We start from the raw sequence: 23806 nt of genomic DNA on the forward strand, positions 1-23806 counted from the left end.
AAAAGTATTTCATTCAGTATGCATTAACTAAAATTAATTTTTTAAACTTGTCAAAATTTCAAATTTATCACTCTGACATAATGTATACAGCTATGAAAATTTGGAATGAATAAGAACCTCTAACTACTGCTGTTCTAAAGCCTAAATATTCCTCAAATTCATATTTGGGGATAAAAAAAATTTAAAGAATGTGATTATTCTAATTAAAAAGCAAGGTTATTTATTACAAATGATTCTTAGTTTAAGTATTTGAAAAAGAAAATATATTTTTCGGAAAGAACTTATAAATTGGTTCATAAAATTCTTTAACTTGAGACACAGCAATACTACATCTATTAGCCTGCTATATTCACATTTAACACCCAACTATGTACATATATATTTGAAAGTAAACTATTTTTTAAATACACAGCATTAAATAAGAATAAATAAATAACAGCATGAATACAAAAAATGTCATTTATAAGGACTTAGTATTATGGATTGAAAAAATAGTATCCATCAATAACTTAAAAATTTCATAAATACAAAACATATAAAATGTTAAAAATATAAAACATAAAATGCTAAGTATATGTGTCAAATATATTAAAAGCAATTTAAAACATTCACAAAGGCAGTATTTTATAAGCAATATTTTTTAAGTAAAAATCACCAAACACTCAAAGAGTGAAAATACATTTACATAACACTAAAAATTTTAAGATGCGCTTAAGTGCATTTGGGACTTTTAGTACCAACCAAGACAAAGTAAGCCCACTATAGCCAATCTCCCTCACTATGAGTTTACTCTGAGAACAATATCAAAAACAAAAGCAAAAAGCACATGTCTGAGGAATCTGAAAAGGAAAAGTAGTCATTATGGGAAGGACATTCAAAACTTAAAAAAAGTAACCAATGCAGTGGTTTTTCTTTTCTCCCTCTTTTTTTTTTTTCCATGGCAAGCCAAAAATCAGCACCTCAATAAGCAAAAACTGAGGAAAATCCCTGTGTTTCTGACTCTAAGACTGATAAGAGGCATTCCTGCAAGCCAGAGGGTTGAGGGTCGGTTTTCTTTCGTTTGTTTTATTCTTCTTCTCTCTCAACTCTACCCCTGCGTGGGCTTCCATCACAGAGCTACAGCAGTATGGAAGCTAATATTCCTACAGGAACTCAACCTCTGTGGTCATAAAAAGGAGTAACTCATCTGCAGAGAAGCCACTTTCCGGACAGAACCTCAGTAAAAAAGGAGACGAAGAAAATGGGAGAAACCTGGAAAAGAAAGCACTGGAGAAGGAGATCCCATATTCTGTGTATGAGCAGCCTTAAGTCTTTTAGTCGCTTATGAGCTCTGTATATGTAAGATGGACACAAAGGAGCATCATAAAGGCTTTGTGCATTGAACTACAATTGAAAAGACGACTTAATTTCCAGATTAACTCCTGACTCGCATATGCATGAGACAAACCAATATAGCACAGCAAAGGCTTTGAAAACCACCCTCACAATGGAACTATCACTCACACAGAAAGCAAGATAGAACATATAGTCCACCATCTAACCTACCGATCAAATACCTGAAAAACAAAACAAAAAACATTCTCCAAAAAATCTAAACAGGACCCAGAGTCTTACAAAATATTCGTAATGCCTAAAAAACAACGCAATTACTAAACACACAAAAAATTCAGGAAAACGTGAAAATTTTTCAAATGACGATACCATCAACAAGAGTCAATCCTAAAATCTAGAAGTTGGGATTATGAAACAGATTTTAAAAGCAACTAATGTAACTGTGCTCCATGGGGTAAAGGTAAACACATTTAAAATTAATAGAGAGACAGAAATACTCAGTAGAAATATAGGAACTATAAAATAAGAATCAAATGAAATTTTAGAAAAAAATACAGCAATTTACATAAAAGATTCACTGGTCTCAATATCAAAATGGAAATAAACAGATAAAGGAGCTGGTGATCTAAAAGAACAACAGAAATTACTTAATGTAAAGAAAGGATATTAAAACAAAACAAAACAAAAAACACAGAGACTCAGGGGGCTATAAGACAAAATGAAAAGCCTAACACTCACGTAATCAGAATCTCAGAGGCGAGGAAAAAGAGATTACTGCTTTGATGACTATCTAACAAAGTAGATTCAGAAAAAAGAATATTAATAGGGATAAAGAATAACATTACATATTGATAAAAGGGTCAATTCATGAAGACAACAATTCTAAATGTTCGAGAGCCTAACAATACAGCTTCGAAAAACCATAACAAACAAAAAGAGAGGCAAAACATCCCCTCCTGGCTGAAAGGAGAAATAAAATCAGATTTCAGCACTCCTGAACAAGGAGACAAGACAAACAAACAAAAACAGCAAAGATATAGAAAACCAAAAAGATACTATCAATAAGTTTGATCTAATTGACACTTACAGAATACTCCACTGGAGAACACACATTCTTTTCAATACACTTGGAATATTTACCAAGGCAGATCATATTTTGGACCATACAGATCATAACAAATATGAAAGAATTAAAGTCATATAAAATATGTTCTCCAACTAGAATTAAGCTATAAGTCAATAACCAAAAGATTTCTGAAAATTTTAAGCAAACTGAACAAGAGAATCACAAGAGAAATTACACGTACTTTTAAAAGTGAATGAACAAACAGATATATTATATGAAAATTTGAGGGGTTAGCTGAAGTGGTGCTTAAAGGGAAATGTATACCTGGAAATACTTATTTTAGGAAAGTAAAAGGCTCAAATCAATGACATCAACTTCAACCTTTACAAAACAGAAAAAAAGGAAATCACACCCAAAGAAAAAATTAACAGTTAATGTGGAAAAAAAAAGTTAATGAACAAACATCAATGAAACTACAAATAGAAAAACAATAAATAAATTTATTAATTGAATTTAAAAAAATAAAATCAAAAGTTAGACATTTGAAAAAGATCATTAAAACTGATAAATTTAATGCCACACTGACCTAAATACATAAATAATAGATAAATGAGAGAGAGGACACAAACATACCAATTCCAGAAAGATAGACTACCAAAGCTCACTCAAGAATTAATAGATGAATTGAACACTCCTAAATCTACTAAAGAAATTAAATTCTTATTCACAGGTTAAAAGGTACACCATAGAGAATACAGTCAATGGTACTGTAATAGCATTGTATGGTGACAGTAGCTACCCTTGTGGTGAGCACAATATAACATAGGGAGTTGGTGAATCACTATGCTGTACACCTGTCAACTACTCTTCAATTAAAAAAACAAAATAAATTCTTAATTAAAACCTTCACACAAAGAAAACTCCAGGCTCAGAAAGCTTCAGTCACAAGTTATACCAAAAATTTATGAACAAAACAATTCTAAACAATCATTTCCATCTATACCCCCCAAAACAAGACAAATTATTTTATGAGGCCAGCATTATCCTGATATGAAAGCCACAAAAAGACATTACAAGAACAGAAAAATAAAAGGCAATACTCCTCATGAATACAGATGCAAAAAAACCTTAAAAAATACATGAGCAAATCAAACACAGCCATACAGGAAAGAGATAACACATCATGACCAAGATGGGATTTTGTCCCAGGAATATATGGCTACTTCAAGACATGAAAATGGATCATTATAGGTCATGATAGTAACAAACAAACAAAAAAACAATATAATCATTTCTACAGGTATGGAAAAATCATGATAAAATTCAATATCCATTCATTATATTCTTGGCAAACAAGAAATAAGAGAATTTCCTTAACCTGACAAAAGCATGTCCAATAAAGTCTAAATCTAATAATATCATATTAATGACCAAAGACTACAAGCATTCCCCATAAGATCAGGACAAGGCAAGGATGTTTGCTGTCACCACTCCTAGAAACCATCATTCTGTAAATTCTTGCAAGTACAATAAAGCAAGGAAAAAAAGAAGGAGAAAAAAGAAAGGTACACACACTGGAAAGAAGAAAGTATTAGCAGCTCTAGTGGGACAATCTGATTAGGTGGAGGCCAGTGGCGCAGGCAGTGAAAGAATTCATCCAAGGCAGAACAAGAGAGACAGAAGTTTATTAAATACACTGCAAGGAAGCAGTGGGCAGGATAACAAAGGAGAAACTGTCTGCCATGAGGCGGGGGGGGGGGGGGGGGGGGGGGGGGCTGCAGTTAAGTGGGGAGTGAGGAGGTATGGGAACATACGGAATTTTCCTTTTTTGGTAACTGTGCCTGGTTGTAAGTAGCCCACTGGTCAGCTAGGGCTTATGGTTATTTTGTGGTGGGTTGCCTAATGAGTCTGTCTGCATTCAACCTGGTGGTCACTGTGGGCCCTTTTAACCTTACTCAAGGTTCCATTGCTCAAGCCTGTTGCTTAAAAGCGACCTCTACAGCTCTGTCTGCTGACATGATTGGCCCAAGGAATATCCAAACATAATCTCTTAAACCTAAAGAGGGACTTCAGCAAATTTGTTGAAACACAATTTATATTTAAAAATCAGTTGTTTGGGGGGTGCCCAGTTGGTTAAGCATCCAACTCTTGATTTTGGCTCAGGTCATTAGTTCAGGTTCGTGAGAGCAGGGGGAGCAGGAGGAATGGGAGGGGGAAAAGCAGGCAGGCTTCCTGCAGAGCAGGGAGCCCGATGCAGGGCTCGATCCCAAGACCCTGGGATCTTGACCAGAGCCGAAGGCGGACACCTAACGACTGAGCCACCGAGGCCCCCCAATAAATAAAATCTTAAAAACAAAACAAACAAAAAACATGTTCATGGAATAGAAATCTCAGTGTATTAAGGTATCAATTTCCCCCCAAATGATCTACAGATTCAATACTATCTTAATCAAAATCTCAGCAGGCTTTTCCGTAAGTACTGGCAACCTGATTCTAGAACGTATATGGAAGAGCACAGAAGTCAAGAGCTAAAATCATTTTCAAGAACGTAGATGGAAGACTCATATTACTAGACTTGAAGAACTACTGTAAAGCTATAAATCAAGACAATAGTTACAGGGAAAGAAGAAAAATACCTAGGTTAATGTAGAATCTAAAAAGTACACACCCCTCAATCAGGAATGGACAGAACCAGCAGGGAGAAATCAGTAAGGACATGGCTGAATTGAGAACACCATCAAATGAATATAAATGATACCTACAGACTACTTTCTCTAACTAGAACATACATTCTTCTCAAACTCACATGAGATATTCACCAAGACAGACCACATTCTAGGCTATAAACACACCTTAACAAATTTAAAACAGGAGAAATTAAATAATGTATCTCTTAGACTACAAATGAATTAAACTAGAAATCAGTAACAGAAAGCTAGAAAATTCCAAAATGCCTAGAGGTTAAACAACACACTTCTAAATAATACATAAGTCAAATAAGAAATCTCAAAAACAATTTTTAGTATTTTGAGATAAAATTAAAATAAAACTTAACAAAACTTGTGGGATACAATACTTAAAGGGACTTTTGTAACATTAAATGCATATGTTAGCAAAGAGAAAAGATCTACAATCAATAACTCAAGCTTTCAATTTAGGAAACTAGAAAACGAAGAGAAAATTAAATCCAAAGTAATCAGAAGAAATGATAAAATAAAATCCACCTAAAATTCATATGGGATCTTAGTAGACCCTAAATAGCCAAAACAAACTTGGGGGAAAAAAAAGAAAAAAGATGGAGGATTCACACTTCCTGATTTCAAAACAAAGCTACAAAACAGTAAAATAGTGGCAATAAAAAAAACAGACCAACCAAGAGAAAGACTCTAGAAACAAACCCTTAAAGGTATAATCAAATTATTCTTGACAAGGGTGCCAAGACCTTTCAATGAGGAAAGGACGATCTTTTTAACAAGTGGTGCTGGGAAAAATGGATATTCACATGTAAAAGAATGAAGTCAGAACCTTACTTTACACCATATACAAAAGTTAACTCAAAATGGATCAAGGACACATAAGAGCTAAAACTATAAAACTCTTAGAAGAAAACAAAGGGCAAAAATCTTCATTACACTGAATCCAATGTAACGAATGACTCCTTGGATAGGACACCAAAGGCACAGGCAACAATAGAAAATTAGACAATTTGGACTTCAGCAATATGAAAATTTTTGTGCATCAAAGCACACTATCAATAAATCACATATCTGATTAAGGGAATTAACATCCAGAGAATATCCAGAGAACTCCTACAATTCAACAACAACAGCCAAAAAAACAAACAAACAAAAACCTAATTAAAAAATGGGCATAGGACTTGAATAATCATTTCTCCAACGAAGACATACAAATGACCAATAAACACATGAAAAAATACTCAACATCACTATCATTAGGGAAATGCAAAGCAAAACCACAATAAGATACCATTTCACATCATTAAAGTTATTAATATTAAGGAAGGAAGGAAGGAAGGAAGGAAGGAAGGAAGGAAGGAAGGAAGGAAATAACTGATGTTGATGAAGAGATGGAGAAACTGAAATAGTTAGGCACTGCTGGTGGAAATGTAAAATGGTACAGCCACTATGGAAAACAGAACGATGGTTCCTCAAAAAATTAAACATGTAAGTACCATATGATCCAGCAATTCCACTTCTGAGTATATACCCAGAACTAAAACCAAGACATAAAAAAAATATTTTGTCACTCATGTTCATAGTGGCATTTTTCATGAGAGCCCAAAAGGTAGAAATAACCCTAATGTCTGTCCATCGAATGAACGAATGAACAAAATGTGATACATTCACACAACAGATTATAATTTACCCTTGTAAAAGAAATCCTGACACATGCAACAACATGGATGAACCTTGAAGACTTTATGCTAAATGAAATAAGCCAGTCACAAACGGACAAATACTTAAGATTCCGCTCATATAAGGTAGCTATGAGTAGTAAGTTTCATAGAAAGTAGAAACATGACTGCAAAGGGCTGGCAAAAGGGTAATGGGGAGTTATGTTTAATGGGTACAGTTTCAGTTTGGTGATATGAAAAAAGTTCTGCGGACCGATGGTAGTGAAGATTGCAATGTGAAGGTACTTAATGCTACAGAACAGTACACTCGAAATGGTTAGAACAGTTAATTTTATATTATGTGTATTTTAATACAATTTAACATGAATAAATAACTTTAAAAATCCCTTTCTACTTCTTTCTTCTTAAATTGTTTCGAATGGCTTCTATTTTCCAGAGAAGACTCTGACTAGTCACCACCTTTGAGTAAATATTAATCTTCAGTACAAAAATATAAGTATTCAACTCAATAAAAGCTATCCCCAGTATACTATGAAAAAGAACATTTAACATTAATTAGTGAAACTTTGTATTCAAACATACAAATATCAATTGTCATATGATGCTCTAAATAATTTAGAAATTCAAGGATAATTTCTTAAAACAATCAAGAAGAAAGGTATTCCAATCTAAAACTACTATGGGTAAACAACTTGCTACTTTTTGATCTTTTGGGGGAAAGTCCAGTCATGTTCATTTCCCACTTACAGAATAGGGCATGCACTATTAGTTGTGAAACAAACTTTTCAACACTAGAACTATCTTTGCCTATCTAAGTCTGGAGGTTACATGTAGAAAAGAATGGCAAAAAAATTAGGGCTGTTAACTATAAGGTAACAGAAATCTGTTAACAGGGCTCTGTAAGTCTAATGGTGAGAAGAACCAGGCCAAAACAAACAAAACAAAACAAAACAGGGAGGACAACTGAAAAGAAATGAACAGTAAAGAGGGATATATAAGAAAAAATAAAAGAGGTCAATTAAATTGGTCGAAAAAGATGTAAAATTTTTCCTTGAAATATGATAAACTTAGTTAAAAGACTTCAGTATACACTAGAAATTGAATATAACAAACCGATATGTCTAAATATTTCAGCAAAAAAAAGTTTACTTGATGTTATATATAAAGGAATTGGTTATCAAAACATCACCATATGACATGAATCCAGAAAATATTATTATAATGAAGATATTTTTCTTTCACTCCAAAAAAGATATAGATTGTTGTCCTTAGATTATTTTTAGAATAATAATCACAAAGAAGTGTTATGATTTTTAATAAATATCTCTATCGTTGCTAGTAAAAAGGAATTAAGTTGGGGGTAAGGGAGTGAGGGAAAGTAGGAAGGAGTCAAATGGTACCTTTTGCATCATCAGAACCTGAAGCCAAGAGTTTAGGATCCATCAAATTAAAGTCAACACTCCAACACCTTTTCTCGTGCTCCTGGATATAAAAGGAAGACAAAGTCATCTCAGACAGAATATAGATCTTAAAATAAATAAAGCAAAAAGCTTGATACCAATTTATTGCTCTGGTGAGAGGGAGAGAGAACAGGCCATGAAAACAAATGAGATGTGAAGTAATTCCCAAACTTTTTATATATACATATTTTATTGATTTTGGAAATTCATTTGACACATTCTACAAATGCAAAACAAGTCTGAAGCAATGCTTCAGAAAAGCATTATTTCCTATTACAGAAGGATAAAAAATGCTAGTGACTTTAAACTTGTAAGCATTATCTGCTATTGCACAGGTATAAAAAATGCTAAATAGTGGCTTAAAATTTATAATTATAAATCATTAACTTGTAATTATAACTATAATCAGTAAGCAAAAATGTGATCCTTAAAACAAATAACTAGTATCCTTATTTACCTGATAAACCTTTGACCTCTGTCCTGTAAATCCATCCCATAGGATGACAGTGCCTTCATAATCACTGCTGGCTAACAGATTCTTATGGTAACTACTCCAACTGATACAGCTGAAAGAAAGAAAGATAGTTAAGCCTTACTTTATGTAAAAATAAATTCCAACGAATACAAAGAATTCTGGTGTGTAAAGAAACATTAGAACCCTTTTCAAATGGTCTACATGACTTCATAATGATTAATCTGCCCACAACACAGCTGAGAAGAAATATTATCAAATAACTTCCAAGTTTTTCTACTGAACTACCAAGTAACGACCCTTCCCACTATTCACTCTAGTCACTAGCCAAAAGATGGACATAAGCCTGCAGCCACCACTGGCCATCTTTCATACATGAGGAGAGCATGTCTATGAGTGAAAACAGAGGCCAACAGGACACAAAGCATGCCAAAGCACAATGACAGAAACCTAATCAAATTGTGTAGGCCCCTGGATCAAGTTGTGCTGAATCATATAAGCTAATAAACTAATTTGAATTGGGTTTCTGTATTTACATCCCCCAAAAAAAATCTTAATATAAGCTTTTGACTGAATATAACAGAATGAAGCTTTTAACGTTTTACGGTTTCAGCTATTCTCAAGTGCTCCAAAACCTAGAATGCAACAACTAAAAATGTATGCTTTTGGTGAGACACGTATGTGAATCATGTAGTAAAACTAATGTATATTAAGGGGAAAAGTCACTTAGAAAGCAATTAACCTAGATGACTTCAAAGCACATGAAAACAGTAAAGTCTTTTACTCTCCACTGGTTGCATTCATGCTAAATTTCAGAGCCTGTAAGAATTCGTCTGCATGTTTACATATAGTTACTGGATTTCTGGGAGAAGTTATATGGACAGTTAAAAGAGCTAAATTTTGGAGTAAGATAGACCTGAGCTCAAATTCCAGATCTGCCACTTACTAGCTGTGGTTTGGGGTAATTTAGGTCACCTTCACAACTGGTATGCTCCAAATTGGCTTTAGGCATTCTTACACATTGATCCTTTCAGTCCTAAGCCCATAGCTTCCAGCCTTAAACAGCTTCTTCCATTTACCCCAACATGCCATAAACTATTGCCGTATTTTTACGTGTCAAGACAGTAAAGGTAAAGCCCCTAATCCACATTGTCATTACAGCAACATTTACTATGAATCTTGAAAATGGCCAAGTATTACGCCGAGTGTATTGCGTGGATTTATTTGAAGTATAATCCTATGAAGGGGTGCCTGGGTGCCTCAGACTTTAACAGGACAGTATTCCCAACAGACTGCATTAGAATTAGACTATGTATGTCATTCATTCAGGTAAAAAAGACTATAAGGATAACTGGAAAATGTTCAAAGTTCTACATAAATTTATAATTAGATGATTTCCTTGTATCATTCCATTTTAAGCCGGTGCCAATGAGAATAGCTTAGGAAACTTGTTTTAAAAATGCAGATTCTAAGATTCCCCTGAGATTCGAGGAAGGTAGATCTGAAGTAATTCCCAGTTTCTGCATTTTTAACAGTATTCCAGATCTGAAAAGCACTCATTATGAACTTTAACCCTTACTATATGAAACTTAAATATTAGGCCCTCAATGAAAAGCAGCACAATGTTCTTATAAAAAGAATTCTTAAAATTATAAACAATATAAAATTTGGAGACCTGCACATGTTGGGGAAAAATTCCTGACTTTCAGACACTATTCATAGGCTACAGTAATCCTTTATTCAACACCCCTTGAAGCCAATTACAAAAAAATTTTTATTTGATTAAGTGAAACTAAGACAAGATTTTCATTTGTCAAATAGAAAAACAATGACTACTAACCCCCACAGAGAAAAAGCAACCAATATCTACCTATAAGACAGATTCTAAAGTATCCTTTGTATACAATCAGTGTCTACCATGACTGAATAGGGAATCTCACAGAAAGGTAAAATAACAAACTCATACGAATCATAGATATTAAAGGTCATACACACACTGCATTATGTCCAAAAAAATAATCTAAGTACCTGATTTTGGAATTGCAGGTCATTTCATTTTCAGGGTAATGAATATCCACCGCATCCTGAATGACTGTGCCATATTCATAGACCTTAATTTTCTTTGTAACCCCAGCAATTGCAAAATAGTCACAATCCCGGTCAAATTCAATACTATGGAAGAAAGTGTATATTTGGTCAGTAAGACTATTTGCCTTTCCCTGTGACATTTACAGTGACAACATTTCAGAGTTTTTTTCCTATTTCTAAAGTCATTGTGTCTATAAGACTTGAAATGCCCTCAAATTATACTAGGATCTATATCCAGATAAAGTCATTATCAAGACATAGCAAATTACAAGTGGTAGAGAACTGTGCATAGCTACAGAATTCTGCTTACAGGTATTTTGTTCCTTGAAACTTGACATGTTTTTCAATTCAACTTTAGTAACCATATTACAACTTACCCAACTATAAAGGCTAACTAACAAATTAAATTATAAAAGTAGCAAGGAAAGATTTAATGGTTTGGTATATTAAAAAATATGTCAAAAGAGAATTATCAAATAATCTTTTCATAAATTCTAACTATTTCCCTTCTACCATTTTGTGAGGATGACAGAATTTCACAGTATTTAATGCTATTTTAATAAATTAGTATAAAAACTGAATTACTGAAGCAATTAAAAAAAGGAAGTGATGACAAAGGTATAAAATACACATAAAAATAGAATAATTAACTTATCATTATGTTTTTCCCAAACACATTTCTAACCTCCCAAAGATGATCTGTCTTATGAACCTCCAATACAGATTTCTTATGCCACAAACAAGAGAAAAACTAAAAATCTCCCTTTTTTTAGAGTTACTCAGGGAATTCACCCCTCTCTTACTGACTTCTTATACAAGTTCCAAAATAAGATACTTCAAAGCAAAGGAGACCTTATTCACCTTTATAGAACTTAACTTGGAGCCTCAACAAAGTTGCTATATAACCAGCAAGAAATTTAAGTAACCTAATGGAAGAGTGAAATGAATCATCACATACATTATTTCTCAAAGAGTTAAGCATCTTTTCTAGAAGCTTAGCCATAAGGCTAGAGAACGTGTAAGAATCCTCACTGATCTATAATTAATTACATAATAATAACAGCTAACATTCACTGACCCCTAATCTCAGCATATATTAGCTCACTTAATTCCCATAATGACCCTATGAGATAGGTATTATCTTTATCCACATTTTACACATGAGAAAACCGAGGATTAGAGGTGAAGCAATTTGCCTACAGTCAGCTTGTAAATGGCTAAGATGATATGATATGATATTCTGCATATATCGAGCATTCATTAAATGTATATAAATACCTACATGGCATACTTTTCTTTCTGGGTTGCCTCTGATATCCTTTTATAGAACAGTTAATTATCAGTTAATAATTTAGTTAAAAGCGTGCTAATAAGCTAATGACAAATAAAAGAAATAGGTACACAGTAAGAATATTTTGCATAAAAACACATTGAGATGGTCACTTTTAAATTATAGCTTTAAATCCTTCCTTAATTTTATACCATTTAAAATAATTTCATTAAACGTTACTGACTATAGCACAAATCAGTATATATTCTCTCCAATAAAATAGGACTATGTGGCAATGCAATGAATTTATTTGTACAACAACTGTAACTGAACTGCTGACTCAGCTGTTATCTGCCCTACAGATTCTAATGCAGCATAACTATATTGATGGCAACTATTCATCCATCCTGATTCAATTTACACCCATAGCCTAATGCCACTGAAGGAGAAATATTACTGTGTCTGGCAAACAACAGTTATCGGAACTGAAATCCTATCCTTAACTTAGGAGGTTTGGGCATGGCTGAGACTTCAAGGAAGAACTAGTTAAATACTTTTACTCCACCTACAAATATACGAGGCTAATAAATCGACAGCATTCTAGTGTTGTAGAAGTAAAAATTAATAGGCCATTTCCAACCTATCAGGTTTTAAGAAAAAAGAAGTTTAAACACTAGTTTATTAAAATAACAGCCCAAGGCAATGCAGGGAGAAAATTACCATATAAACAAAAACAGCTGTCAAAGGAATTGATTTGATGATGTAAATACGATAGCTCTCTTTTTTCAAGAAAGGTTATTATTTAGCTGCATTAGCTCATTCTTAACTAATACTAAAAATTAACCTTTTAGGGGCACCTGGGTGGTGCAGTTGGGTAAAGCGTCTGACTCTTGATTAAAGCATATGACTCTTGGTCATGATCTCAGGCCATAAGGGCATGAGATCAAGCCCCACATCAGGCTCTGCACTCAGTGGAGAGTCTACTTGAGATTCTCTCTCTCCCTCTAAAATAAATAAATAAATCTTTTTTAAAAGTTAACTTTTTCTTTTAACTTCATTGTTATTTTCTTACGTTCTAGTTATGTTTTCTTCTTAAATATTGGGGTATCAAGTATCTATACAGTATCCTTTTTTAATATTTTGGGATATTTATATTTTTTATAATTTAAAAACAATAAAATTCTAATAAAAATACCGACCAAAAAGTATAAAGAATAATAATTCCAGTAAATTCTGGTAAAAAGGGAGATAAACAGCTGCCTTTTTAAAAAAAATCCAAGTAGTTCCACACATCACTAAGAAGCAGGATTTAAGTGCTTCCAAACACGGAATCATTTGTTTCCAAACGCTGACGGATTTAATCCTATCTGATTGTAAACATAAACATAATTAGATTTTAAAAACATATCACAGAACAACTCAAATTAACAGCGGAACAACTCAAATGAAGAGTTTAGTTTTTAGGTACAGAGAGTTTCTCAGGGCTACTCCAAAATGGACAGCCTCTTGTTTCATAATACAATACTTCAGCTGCTTTAATTATAAAATCTGATAACAAACAAAAATAATTCAACAGTGTCTAGTTAAGTTGAAACAAAAGCAGAATGAAAAGTAAACAAATTGAAACATTCCCACTTGTGCAATGAAGTTTAAAAATGTGTAATAAGTTTTGCTTGTTATACAAAATTCATTTCTACTCTCCACTATCACCAGTAATTCTTTTTTTTTCAAATTTCATTTATTTATTTGAGAGAGAGAGAGAGAGAGAGAAAGTGATCACAAGCACGGGGGAGGGGTGAAGGGAGAAGAGGAAGGGAGCCCGACTCGGAACTTGATCCCAGGACCTCAGGATCATGACCTGAGGCAAAGGCAGATACTTTACCGCCTGAGCCAGGCAGGCGACCATCAGTTAATTCTTTTTTTTTTTTTTTAAGATTTTATTTATTATTTATTCGACAGAGATAGAGACAGCCAGTGAGAGAGAGAACACAAGCAGGGGGAGTGGGAGAGGAAGAAGCAGGCTCACAGCGGAGGAGCCTGATATGGGGCTCGATCCCACAATGCCAGGATCACACCCTGAGCCGAAGGCAGACGCTTAACCGCTGTGCCACCCAGGCGCCCCCACCAGTTAATTCTTAAAGCAAGTGGTTTATGAAAGCTTATTGCAATGATAAATTCAGTTTCACAGAATTTTTTAAAATTTCAAAATATACAAACATTTGCTTTGAAATAAGATTAATGGGGACTTATTTTAAACTTGGAAATAAGCTGCATTTTTCTTTCACACTTGGAATGTTTCAACTGTTTTTAAAAAGTGATTTATTTAAATAGTTATAAAAGGTTAATTCAGCTGTAGGAAACTGGCTATAGTCTTTGTCAAAAGGGCCATCAGTCAAGTGATTAAGCATCAAGGCAACAGACCACACAGGACAGGTGATTAACTCATCCCTCTAGTACAGTGTGGAACGAGGCAATGCAAAGACGGCAATAACTCAACAAGGGAATTAGTGCTCCTACTGTGTCATACTGGTTTTGCAATTACAAAACAAGTATTAACAAAGTGGATTAATATCTCTTAACACTGGAATCCTACTTATCAAAAGAAAATGTAAAGGGAACACAGTTGTTAGAGATCCAATTCATCACCAAGATAGTGTGCCTCAGGAGACAGAGGCTGCTATAATTTCAAGGAAAGAAAGAATTTGGCCATTTTAATAAAAAGAAATAGGCAGATCAAACATAGGGAAGGTAAATAAGAATTTATGTTATTCAATTGACTTTCTCCAAAATCAATCAATAATAATAGCTAAACCATAACATACATAATACTCACTATGTATAAAACATTGTGTTAAGCACTCACATAAAATGTATTTGATCTTCAAATCTCCACTGTATATTGATGTTAAATAATCTTCCAATCTCCAAGTTATACTGATGTTAAGTAATTTGCCCAAACTTCACTAGATAATTCAAATTCAAGCAATCTGGTTCAAGAGTCTATGCTCTCAATCACTACAAAAAACTCCCATTTTGGGGCACCTGGTTGACTCAGTCAGTTAAGCATCTGAATCTTGATTTCAGCTTAGGTCATGATCTCAGGATCCTGGGACTGAGCCCCGTGTCAGACTCTGTGCTCAAGAAGGAGTCTATTTGAGGATTCTCTCCCTCTGCCTCTGCCCCTCACCCCTCAAATAAATAAATCTTAGAGAAAACACTTCCATTTTAATGAGAATAAAAGGACTGGTCTTCAAAGAACATATCCAAAGTCAAAATAAACAATAGTAATAACAGAATTATACATACTATATTATATGTACGATGGTGATAAAATAACAATGTATCCTTTACAACAAGTTAAACATAGGCAGATAAAGAGTAAGACAGCCTCATGGGGATTATAATTACTGGGAAAGATTATAACATAATAAAAGCAGATGCCAAATGATAGAAACAGAAGACGCTACAGAAATTCAAGAGACACTGATTACTGAGGCCTACTGGAATAAAGTGGATGATGCATGAATATTTTCAGCCATCAAATATCCAGTATGCCTGTTATCTGCCAAATGCTGACCTAACTGATGGATGGAAAATAAGATGTTAAAAAACCAGAACACGACATTTGAGAAATTCACAGAAATATGAATTAGGCATGCATTAACACTAATCTGGGCTATTGCAACAGCTTCTTTACCAAGTCTGCTCCTTCTGACCTTCTCTTTTCTAATCTATTTGAACGACTGATAAAAAGGTAAATTTTCAAAAACACAGCTCTGTTCACATAATTCTGCTCATTTACCACAATGTAAAATCCATATTCCAGCTACCACTGAGGATCCACCACAACCTGGCCCGAATATTTTCTTGAAACTTTTTCTAAAACGATATGTATATAGGCAATGGTTCAAAAATCACATAGAGAAAAAGCAAGTCTTCCTTCCAATCTTGCCAAATAAGCACCCAACTGCCCTCCCTGGAGGCAACCAGTATTTTCAGCTTATGCATCCTACTAGCATTACCCTGTGAATAAACAAGCATCTATGTATTCATATTCTTTCATCTAACTAAACACATGGGATGAAATCATACATATTGACTTATACCTTGCCCTCTCCACAGTATCCTGACAATCATTTCATATTAGTTCATACTAGGGTACCTTATTTTTTCCCAATGGTCGTACAGAATTCAAACATATGAATGTATCATAAATTATTTCACCAGTTTATTAATGAGGAACATTTACTTTCTAATCTTTCACTGTTAAACAATGCTGCAATAAAATATCCTTCCATGTGTGTCCTCCTCCTTTCACATATGGAAGAGTATCATTAAATATACCTAGAATATGAAGTGCTTGGTCAAAAATCACATGCATTTTAATACACTTAATTTTAAATTCAACATCACTATGTTCAAGTGGGACGTTAACACTGCCTAGCTTTATGGTAAAGTCCCTTGTATACAGACTCTTCTATTTGGGTAAAGACAGGCATACAATTTCTTCATTCTTCTCAAATTTCCCAAATCCCCTTCTTCATTATCACTTTCAGCAGATTATTTTGCTCTCTGGTTTAGCAAAAATATAAAAAGATTAAGAAGATAATTTCCAAAGGCTCCCATCACCACACTCTCCATTTACCAGAATATATATTCTGATATACTCTGCCACCTCCCTTATCACTCTGAGGAAGGATCAAAGCTCCTATACCTGACTAATGCACCTACTTGTGCATTAGATCTCATTTTTGCTTACCTAATCCAGGATTGCTTCCTCAATTCTCCTTCTCTCTCCTCTCTCATTAATTTTTCCATTCTCCTAGATCTTTCTCATAAGCCTTTCAGTATGTTTTCTTCAAGTAAAACACAAACAAAACAAAATATCTCTTAAAATCCTCATTCCATTTTAGCTGCCACCTTATTTCTTTCCTTTCTGATAGCAGAACTGTTGCAAAAAAAGTTGTCCATACTCACTGGCTCCAGTTTTTCTCCTCCCATTCGCTTTAACCCTATGGAACCAAGCTTTCATCTTCACCACTGGAAATGCTCTATCAAGGTCAACGTTGACCTTCAGGTTGCTAAATCTAATAGTCAACTCTGAATTCTTATCTTGCTTGAGTATCAGCAGTAGCTGACTTAGAGAATAGCTCCCTCCTCAACAGAGACGGTTCTTCTCAGACCTCACTAGCAGCTCCATCACAGTATAGACTGTTCCTTCCTTCTCCTGCATCCACTTCCACATTCAAGTATCCCCCAGTACAAGTATCCTCATGCTTCATTTTTTCATCTACGTGGACTTCTTTGGGGATCTCATTTAGTCTTGTGACTTTAAAACTATACACTGATGATGATCAAATGTTTGTCTCACATACCAGACCTCTCTCGTATTGGCTCATACCTACTTGACAGCTCCAATTTTAATCTAACAAGTATCTTAATCTGTCCTAAACTGAGTTTCTGAATTCCCCACCAAGCATCTTCCTCATTTTATTAACTAACCCCATCCCTTTTATTAATTTTAATAGCAACTCTTTCAGCTTAAACTTCAAAATGTAACAAATCTAAGCACTTCTCAATAGCTCACTGCCATGCCTCTCATTCAAGCTACCATTATCTCACGTCTGTATTATCATAATAGGCTCCATACTGATACCCTGCTTCCATACTTGACCCTCATAGTCCATTTTTAAACAAGTCAAATCATCATTATTTTGGTTCAAAATCTTTTAAAGGCTTCCTGCTCAACCTCATGAAAAAGGCAAAGTGATTACAAAATGTATGGGATTTGCCTCCTCCCCACCCCACCCCTGCTCCCCCTTCTTCCAGTTACACTGGCACAAAGGAAAACCTAGGAAATTCCAAGCCTATTCCTACCTCAGGAGCCAATGCAACTGATAGTCCCCAAACATGCAAGGCATATTCCCTCACCTCCTTCAGGTATTGACTCAATGATAGCTCTCACTAAGGCCATTTGTCTACTCTGTTTCAAACTGCAGCTCTCCACACTCTACCAGCTGCCTCCCTGCATTATCTCCCTCTGCTTTACTTTCTTCTACAAGATTTTTTAAACTTATATTTTCTTCTAATACTTATCAAGTTTCTTTTTTTTTTTTCCATTCAGATATTCATTCCATCTGAAGTTTATTTTAAAATATGACAGCAGAGAGAGGCCTGGGTGGCTTAGTGGGTTAAGCATCTGCCTTTGGCTTAGGTCATGATCTTGGAGTCCTGGGATCCGGCCCCATGTGAGGCTCCCGGCTCAGCAGGGAGTCTGCTTCTCCCTCTCCCTCTGCTCCTCCACCTGCTTGTGTGCGCTCTCTCAAATATTTTAAAAATAATAATAAACTATGACACCAGAGATATAAATTTCTATTTTTCTAGACCATTACCTAGTTGCCCTATTTACTGAATAATTTTTTCTCATTTATTAGAAATGCAGTCTATAGGATATATACCAACTTCTTACAAGAATTTGAAATAATTGTAGACATTATCCATTCTTTACTTGTACCAAAGTTTTAATTACTGATTCATCATAACATGTTGTGACATCTTGTAGGAATGAGTGCTCTTTCATTAATCTTTTTCTTCAGATTTTGCCTACATGTTTTGCAACTATATTCTTTGGTTTAGCACCAACTTACTTCCAAAAACAAACAAAATGTATCCTGATAGTATTTTCTTCGCAATCATGTCAAACGTATACATTAAGGGAAAAGTGAATTCTTGTGATGCTTAGTCTTTCCCCTAGGCTTATGTTAGGTCTTGATTCAAATTTTCTCTGTTTCTTCAGCAGTATTTTACAATTCTTTTAGATCCCCCACATTTCCAGTTAGGTTTATTATTCTCTGTTTGACAACTTTCCTTATTTTTCCATTGTAATTGTCCTGAGTAGATTTTCTGGTCTCTTCTAGAATCAGTTCAAATCATTTATGTTTCCGGGATAATGAAATCTTTCATCCAAGATCCCAAGTCTATTTGCAATAAGTATGAGCAAAGTGTTTACTCTGATTTTTTTTTTTCTATCAGTGTACCTGTAATTATTTCCTCACTTTCATTTCTTATTCTATAAACTTGCAGTTTCTCCTAGTTGTACCTGAATGGGTTACTAACAATTTGCATCTTTTGTTTTAAAAAGCTCATTAACTGGGGGCGCCTGCGTGGCACAGCAGTTGAGCGTCTGCCTTCAGCTCAGGGCGTGATCCTGGCATTATGGGATCAAGCCCCACATCAGGCTCCTCCGCTATGAGCCTGCTTCTTCCTCTCCCACTCCCCCTGCTTGTGTTCCCTCTCTTGCTGGCTGTCTCTATCTCTGTCAAATAAATAAATAAAACCTTTAAAAAAAAAAAAGCTCATTAACTGAGTAATTCTGTTTTTAATAATTCATTTTTTTCACGTTTATACTTTATTTTCTTACTTTATTTAGGTTTATTTTCTTCTTTTTCTAACTTACTCAGTTGGGTGCTTAAGTTATTTTCTTACCTTCCTCAATACTTAACTATTTAAAACAAGGAGGTTTTTTTTAAGATTTTATTTATTTATTTGAGAGACAGAGAGACAGAGAAAGCACAAGAGAGGAGAGAGTCAGAGGGAGAACCAGACTCCCCACTAAGCAGGGAGCCCGACACCAGACTCAATTCAGGGACTCTGAGATCATGACCTGACACTTAGACGACTAAGCTACCCAAGAGCCCTAAAACACGGAATTTTGAGCAATTTAGAAGTGTCCTATTAAGTTCTAATATATAGAAGTTTCACCAAAGTGGCTTCATTTCCACTTTAAGCTTAGAGTTGCCAAAATAAATAAATTTCCATGTGGTAGGTTTTTCCTGTTTCCTAATTTTATTATAAATGTCTGCTCTTACTGCCTTGTGATCAGAGAATGCTTTTTTAATTTTCTGTAATTTGAAATGTTATATATGGTTTAGATTCTGTATAGTTTCTGATATTCAATGGACACTTTCAAAGAGGTCATATTCTTTATACATGTTTGTGTATGTGTTCTAAATTGCTAGTTATGTTATTTAGGGCTGCCATAATTGCTATAATTTTTGCATTTAATATGCCATGGACTAAGATCTAACCTCATTTAAAGTCTCACACAACTAATGCATTTATTTTGTCTTAGAGTCGGCAGAGGGATTTTCCATCTATAAAGATATTTATAACTACTTAAACTTCATCACGGACTCAACCCTGATCATCAGGAAGTTGTGTGTGTATGTGTGACAGAGAAACTGAGAGAGACAAAGATATAGACTGAGGTTTACTGTTTTCTAGTCTGAATTAAACCTTATTTTCAACATTCACAGATCCAAAACTTAGGAAATTTACATTGTAATCTAATGTGAAGATACCTCCCTTTTGATGGGAAGTTTATCCTATTTACATTTATCAATTATACTTGTTGGGGTTTTTTTTTTAAGATTTTATTTATTTTTGTATTTGACAGAGAGAGAGAGAGACAACGAAAGAGGGAACACAAGCAGGGGAAGTGGGAGAGGGAGAAGCAGGTTTACCGCTGAGCAGGGAGCCTGATGCAGGGCTCCACCCCAGAACGCTGGGTTCATGACCTGAGCGGAAGGCAGATGCTTAAGGACTGAGCCACCCAGGCGCCCCCACTTGTTGGCTTTTATATGTTATTTTATTTTGTGAGACATATTGTTTTAAATGCGTTTTTAATTAAAAAAATCTTTGACCATCTGATTTCTTTCTGCTTTCCGTTTTTCTCATAAATGGGAATTGTAGTATTTCTGTCCAGTGTCTATTTTTATGACATCATGAACTGATACAGAAAGAAATAAAGGATTCAACAGATTTTTTTAAAGATTTTTATTTATTTATTTATTTGTTTATTTATGAGAGAGAGAGAGAGAGAGAGAGAACAAGCAGGGGGGGAGGGAGAAGCAGACTCCCCACTGACTGAGCTGGAAGCCCAACATGGGGCTCGATCCTAGAACCTGGATGTCATGACCTGAGCCAAAGGCAGACGCTTAGCCATCTGAGCCACCCAGGTGTCCTTCAGTGTATCTTTTAAGTCTTTACTCTGAGCAATGGACAAAGTTATTTTTGCCTTCCCTCTTCCAGTCCTATTGATTATACTGTCTTAAAATTTATTTTAGACCTTCAAAGATATTTATACCACTCATCTTTTTGCAAGTGAAAAACCTATAATTATCTGATCATAGAAATGAATTCCATTATACATTAAAGACAAACTAGTCTTGCATTTTTAATATTCACCACATGTTCCAAAATTATTCATTATAAGCAGGTTCAAGTATCTGACTATTCATTATGTTGTCTAATGCTGTCAATCTAAGAATTTATATATTAAGATGTATATTTTATTTTAAATTATTCTCCTTTAATTTCTCCTTTTTTAGAGTCAGGGCATTATAATGTTTTTATGTGTATAGGAAAAATTGCAATATCTATTAATTTTATTTCAGAATACTGTCAATATATCCATAAACTTTATTTATGAACATTGAAATCTGCAATTTCATATAATTTACACGTCACAAAAATTATTCTTTATTTTTCTTTCAATACTTCAAAAACATAAAAACGATTCTTAGCTTGTAGCCTATACAAAATTAAGCAATGGCTCAGAATTGACTCACAGGTTTTGTTTGTTTGTTTTTTAAACTAGGCTCCATGCCCAGCATAGAGCCTAATGCAGGGCTCAAACTCATGACCCTGAGATCAAGACCTGAGCTGAGATCAAGAGTTGGACGCTTAATCGACTGAGCCACCTAGGTGGCCCCCCACAAATCTTAATGTACAGACCCCTGTCTTGAAAAAGATTTTATTTTTCCATCCCTGCTGGCTATCACTGAATAGTTAGAACAAATATATTATTATCTGACAAAGTATATTCTGGAACAGAATGTAAATGTCAAATTAAAAATGTATCTTGAAGACCTTTAATATCAACATACTGATTTTCACATTTTTCTCATTTAAGTCTACAGCAAGTTATAATTTATATTTAGTTATATTAATTTAGTTGTAGACTTGTTGTCCTAAAACACCTTTTCTATGCACAATATAACTGTATCCTACGATAAATGCTCTTTATTAAAGCTTGACAAACTGAAAGTAACTTCTGAATAAGTAAAAGTTTAATAAAAAATTGAATAAAAACACCTACTAGAGAAAAAAAACAAGAGTTGGAAAACAAAATATATTTTGTCCCCAAACTGATGACATTTTGTCCTCTCTGAATGAGTTTCTATTTAGTAAAAGTGAAAAGATCCATATGCAAGCAGAAGTTCTAATTCTTTACTTTTGAAATTAAAGGAGAAAATACATCCAATTTTTCAGTTCTCTATCCTCTAGTAGTATTTACAAAGCAACCAATAAGATTCCAATATTGAATCATTAATGTCATTGCTGTCACTCTTCATTGGAAAACAAGAGAACTATGATAAAAAGAAACTATTCCATGATGCAGAGGACTAATCTGGAATGAAAATGTACAGTCCAAAAGAAATTTCATCATGAATATATAAAAGTATGTCCCCAAAATATCAGTCAGATAGACTTAACAAATCAGAAATCTATTTCATATTTCCCATAGGAACAAGTAGACAAACCACTGAAGAAAAATATATAAGAGAAACTGTGACTTACTATAAAAATTCTTTCAAACCATCACAGCAGAAAATAAACAAAGCACACTTGTTCAAAATTTTCTACAGAAATGCAAAGGACTTTGAATTGCCAACACAATTTTAAAAAATAATAATAAAGTTGGGGGACTTACATTACCTGATTTTAAGGCTTCATATAAAACTATAATAATAATGAGAGTGTGGTACTGGCCTAATAGCAGACATGCAGAGTAATACAACAGAAAAGAGAGTCAAGAAGAAGATTCATAGTAATTCCATTACTAGGTGTTTACCCAAAGCAAACAAAAACACTAATTCAAAAAAATATACACACCCCCGTGTTAACTGCAGCATTATTTATAATACCCAAGATATGGAAGCAACCTAAGTGTCTATCAATAGATGAATAAGGAAGATGTGGTGTGTGCATGCTCCCTCCCCCACAAATGGAATATTTCCCAATCATAAAAAAGGATGAGGTCTTGCCATTTGGAACAACATAGATAGTCCTACATGGAATTATGTTAAGTGAAATAAATTGAATAGAGAAAAATACCATGTGATTTTACTTCTATGTTGAATCTAAAAAATAAAACAAATGAATAAACAAACAAGCAAACCTGAAACAGATTCATAAAATACAGAGAACAAAAACTGATTCTTGCTAGAGGGGAGGAGTTGGGGGGAAGGGCAAAATAGATAAAGGGGAGTGGGAGGTACAGGCTTCCGGTTATGGGGATAAATGGTACAGCACAGGGAATACAGTCAATAGTATTGCAACGGTGTTGTATGGTGACAGATGGGACCTATACTTGTGATAAGCATAGCATAATGTATAGACTTAAATCATAAAGTTGTACACCTGAAACTAAATAATTTATCTGTCAACTATACTTCCAATTTAAAAAAAAATAGATTCATATATATATGCTCAATTGATTTTAAACAAAGATGTCAATGGAAAAAGTTCACCTTTTAAACAAATGCTGCTTGGAACAAGTATATAACCCCAACCTTTACTTCATAATCCAAACAAATATTAACTTGAAATGAATTACAGACATAAATGTATAAGCTAAAACTATTAAAATTATAGAAGAAAAGAGAGAAGAAAAATTTTC

General features: G+C 34.2%; 1 protein-coding gene across 11 annotated transcripts in view; it reads right to left on the minus strand.

The window, feature by feature from the left end:
- Nucleotides 1-23806, minus strand: part of COP1 (COP1 E3 ubiquitin ligase) — a 241666-nt gene that overhangs the window by 95567 nt on the left and 122293 nt on the right. For all 11 annotated transcript variants that reach the window (XM_048224857.2, XM_026509296.4, XM_026509295.4 and 8 more), the window contains 3 exons: nucleotides 10734-10877; nucleotides 8691-8799; nucleotides 8174-8255 (listed from right to left, as the gene is read on the minus strand). In XM_048224857.2, coding sequence (XP_048080814.1) covers nucleotides 8174-8255; nucleotides 8691-8799; nucleotides 10734-10877 — 335 coding nt within the window. The remainder of the gene's footprint in view (nucleotides 1-8173; nucleotides 8256-8690; nucleotides 8800-10733; nucleotides 10878-23806) is intronic.

The sequence above is a fragment of the Ursus arctos genome, unplaced genomic scaffold (genome assembly GCF_023065955.2).
Source record: "Ursus arctos isolate Adak ecotype North America unplaced genomic scaffold, UrsArc2.0 scaffold_2, whole genome shotgun sequence".
Lineage (NCBI taxonomy): Eukaryota > Metazoa > Chordata > Mammalia > Carnivora > Ursidae > Ursus > Ursus arctos.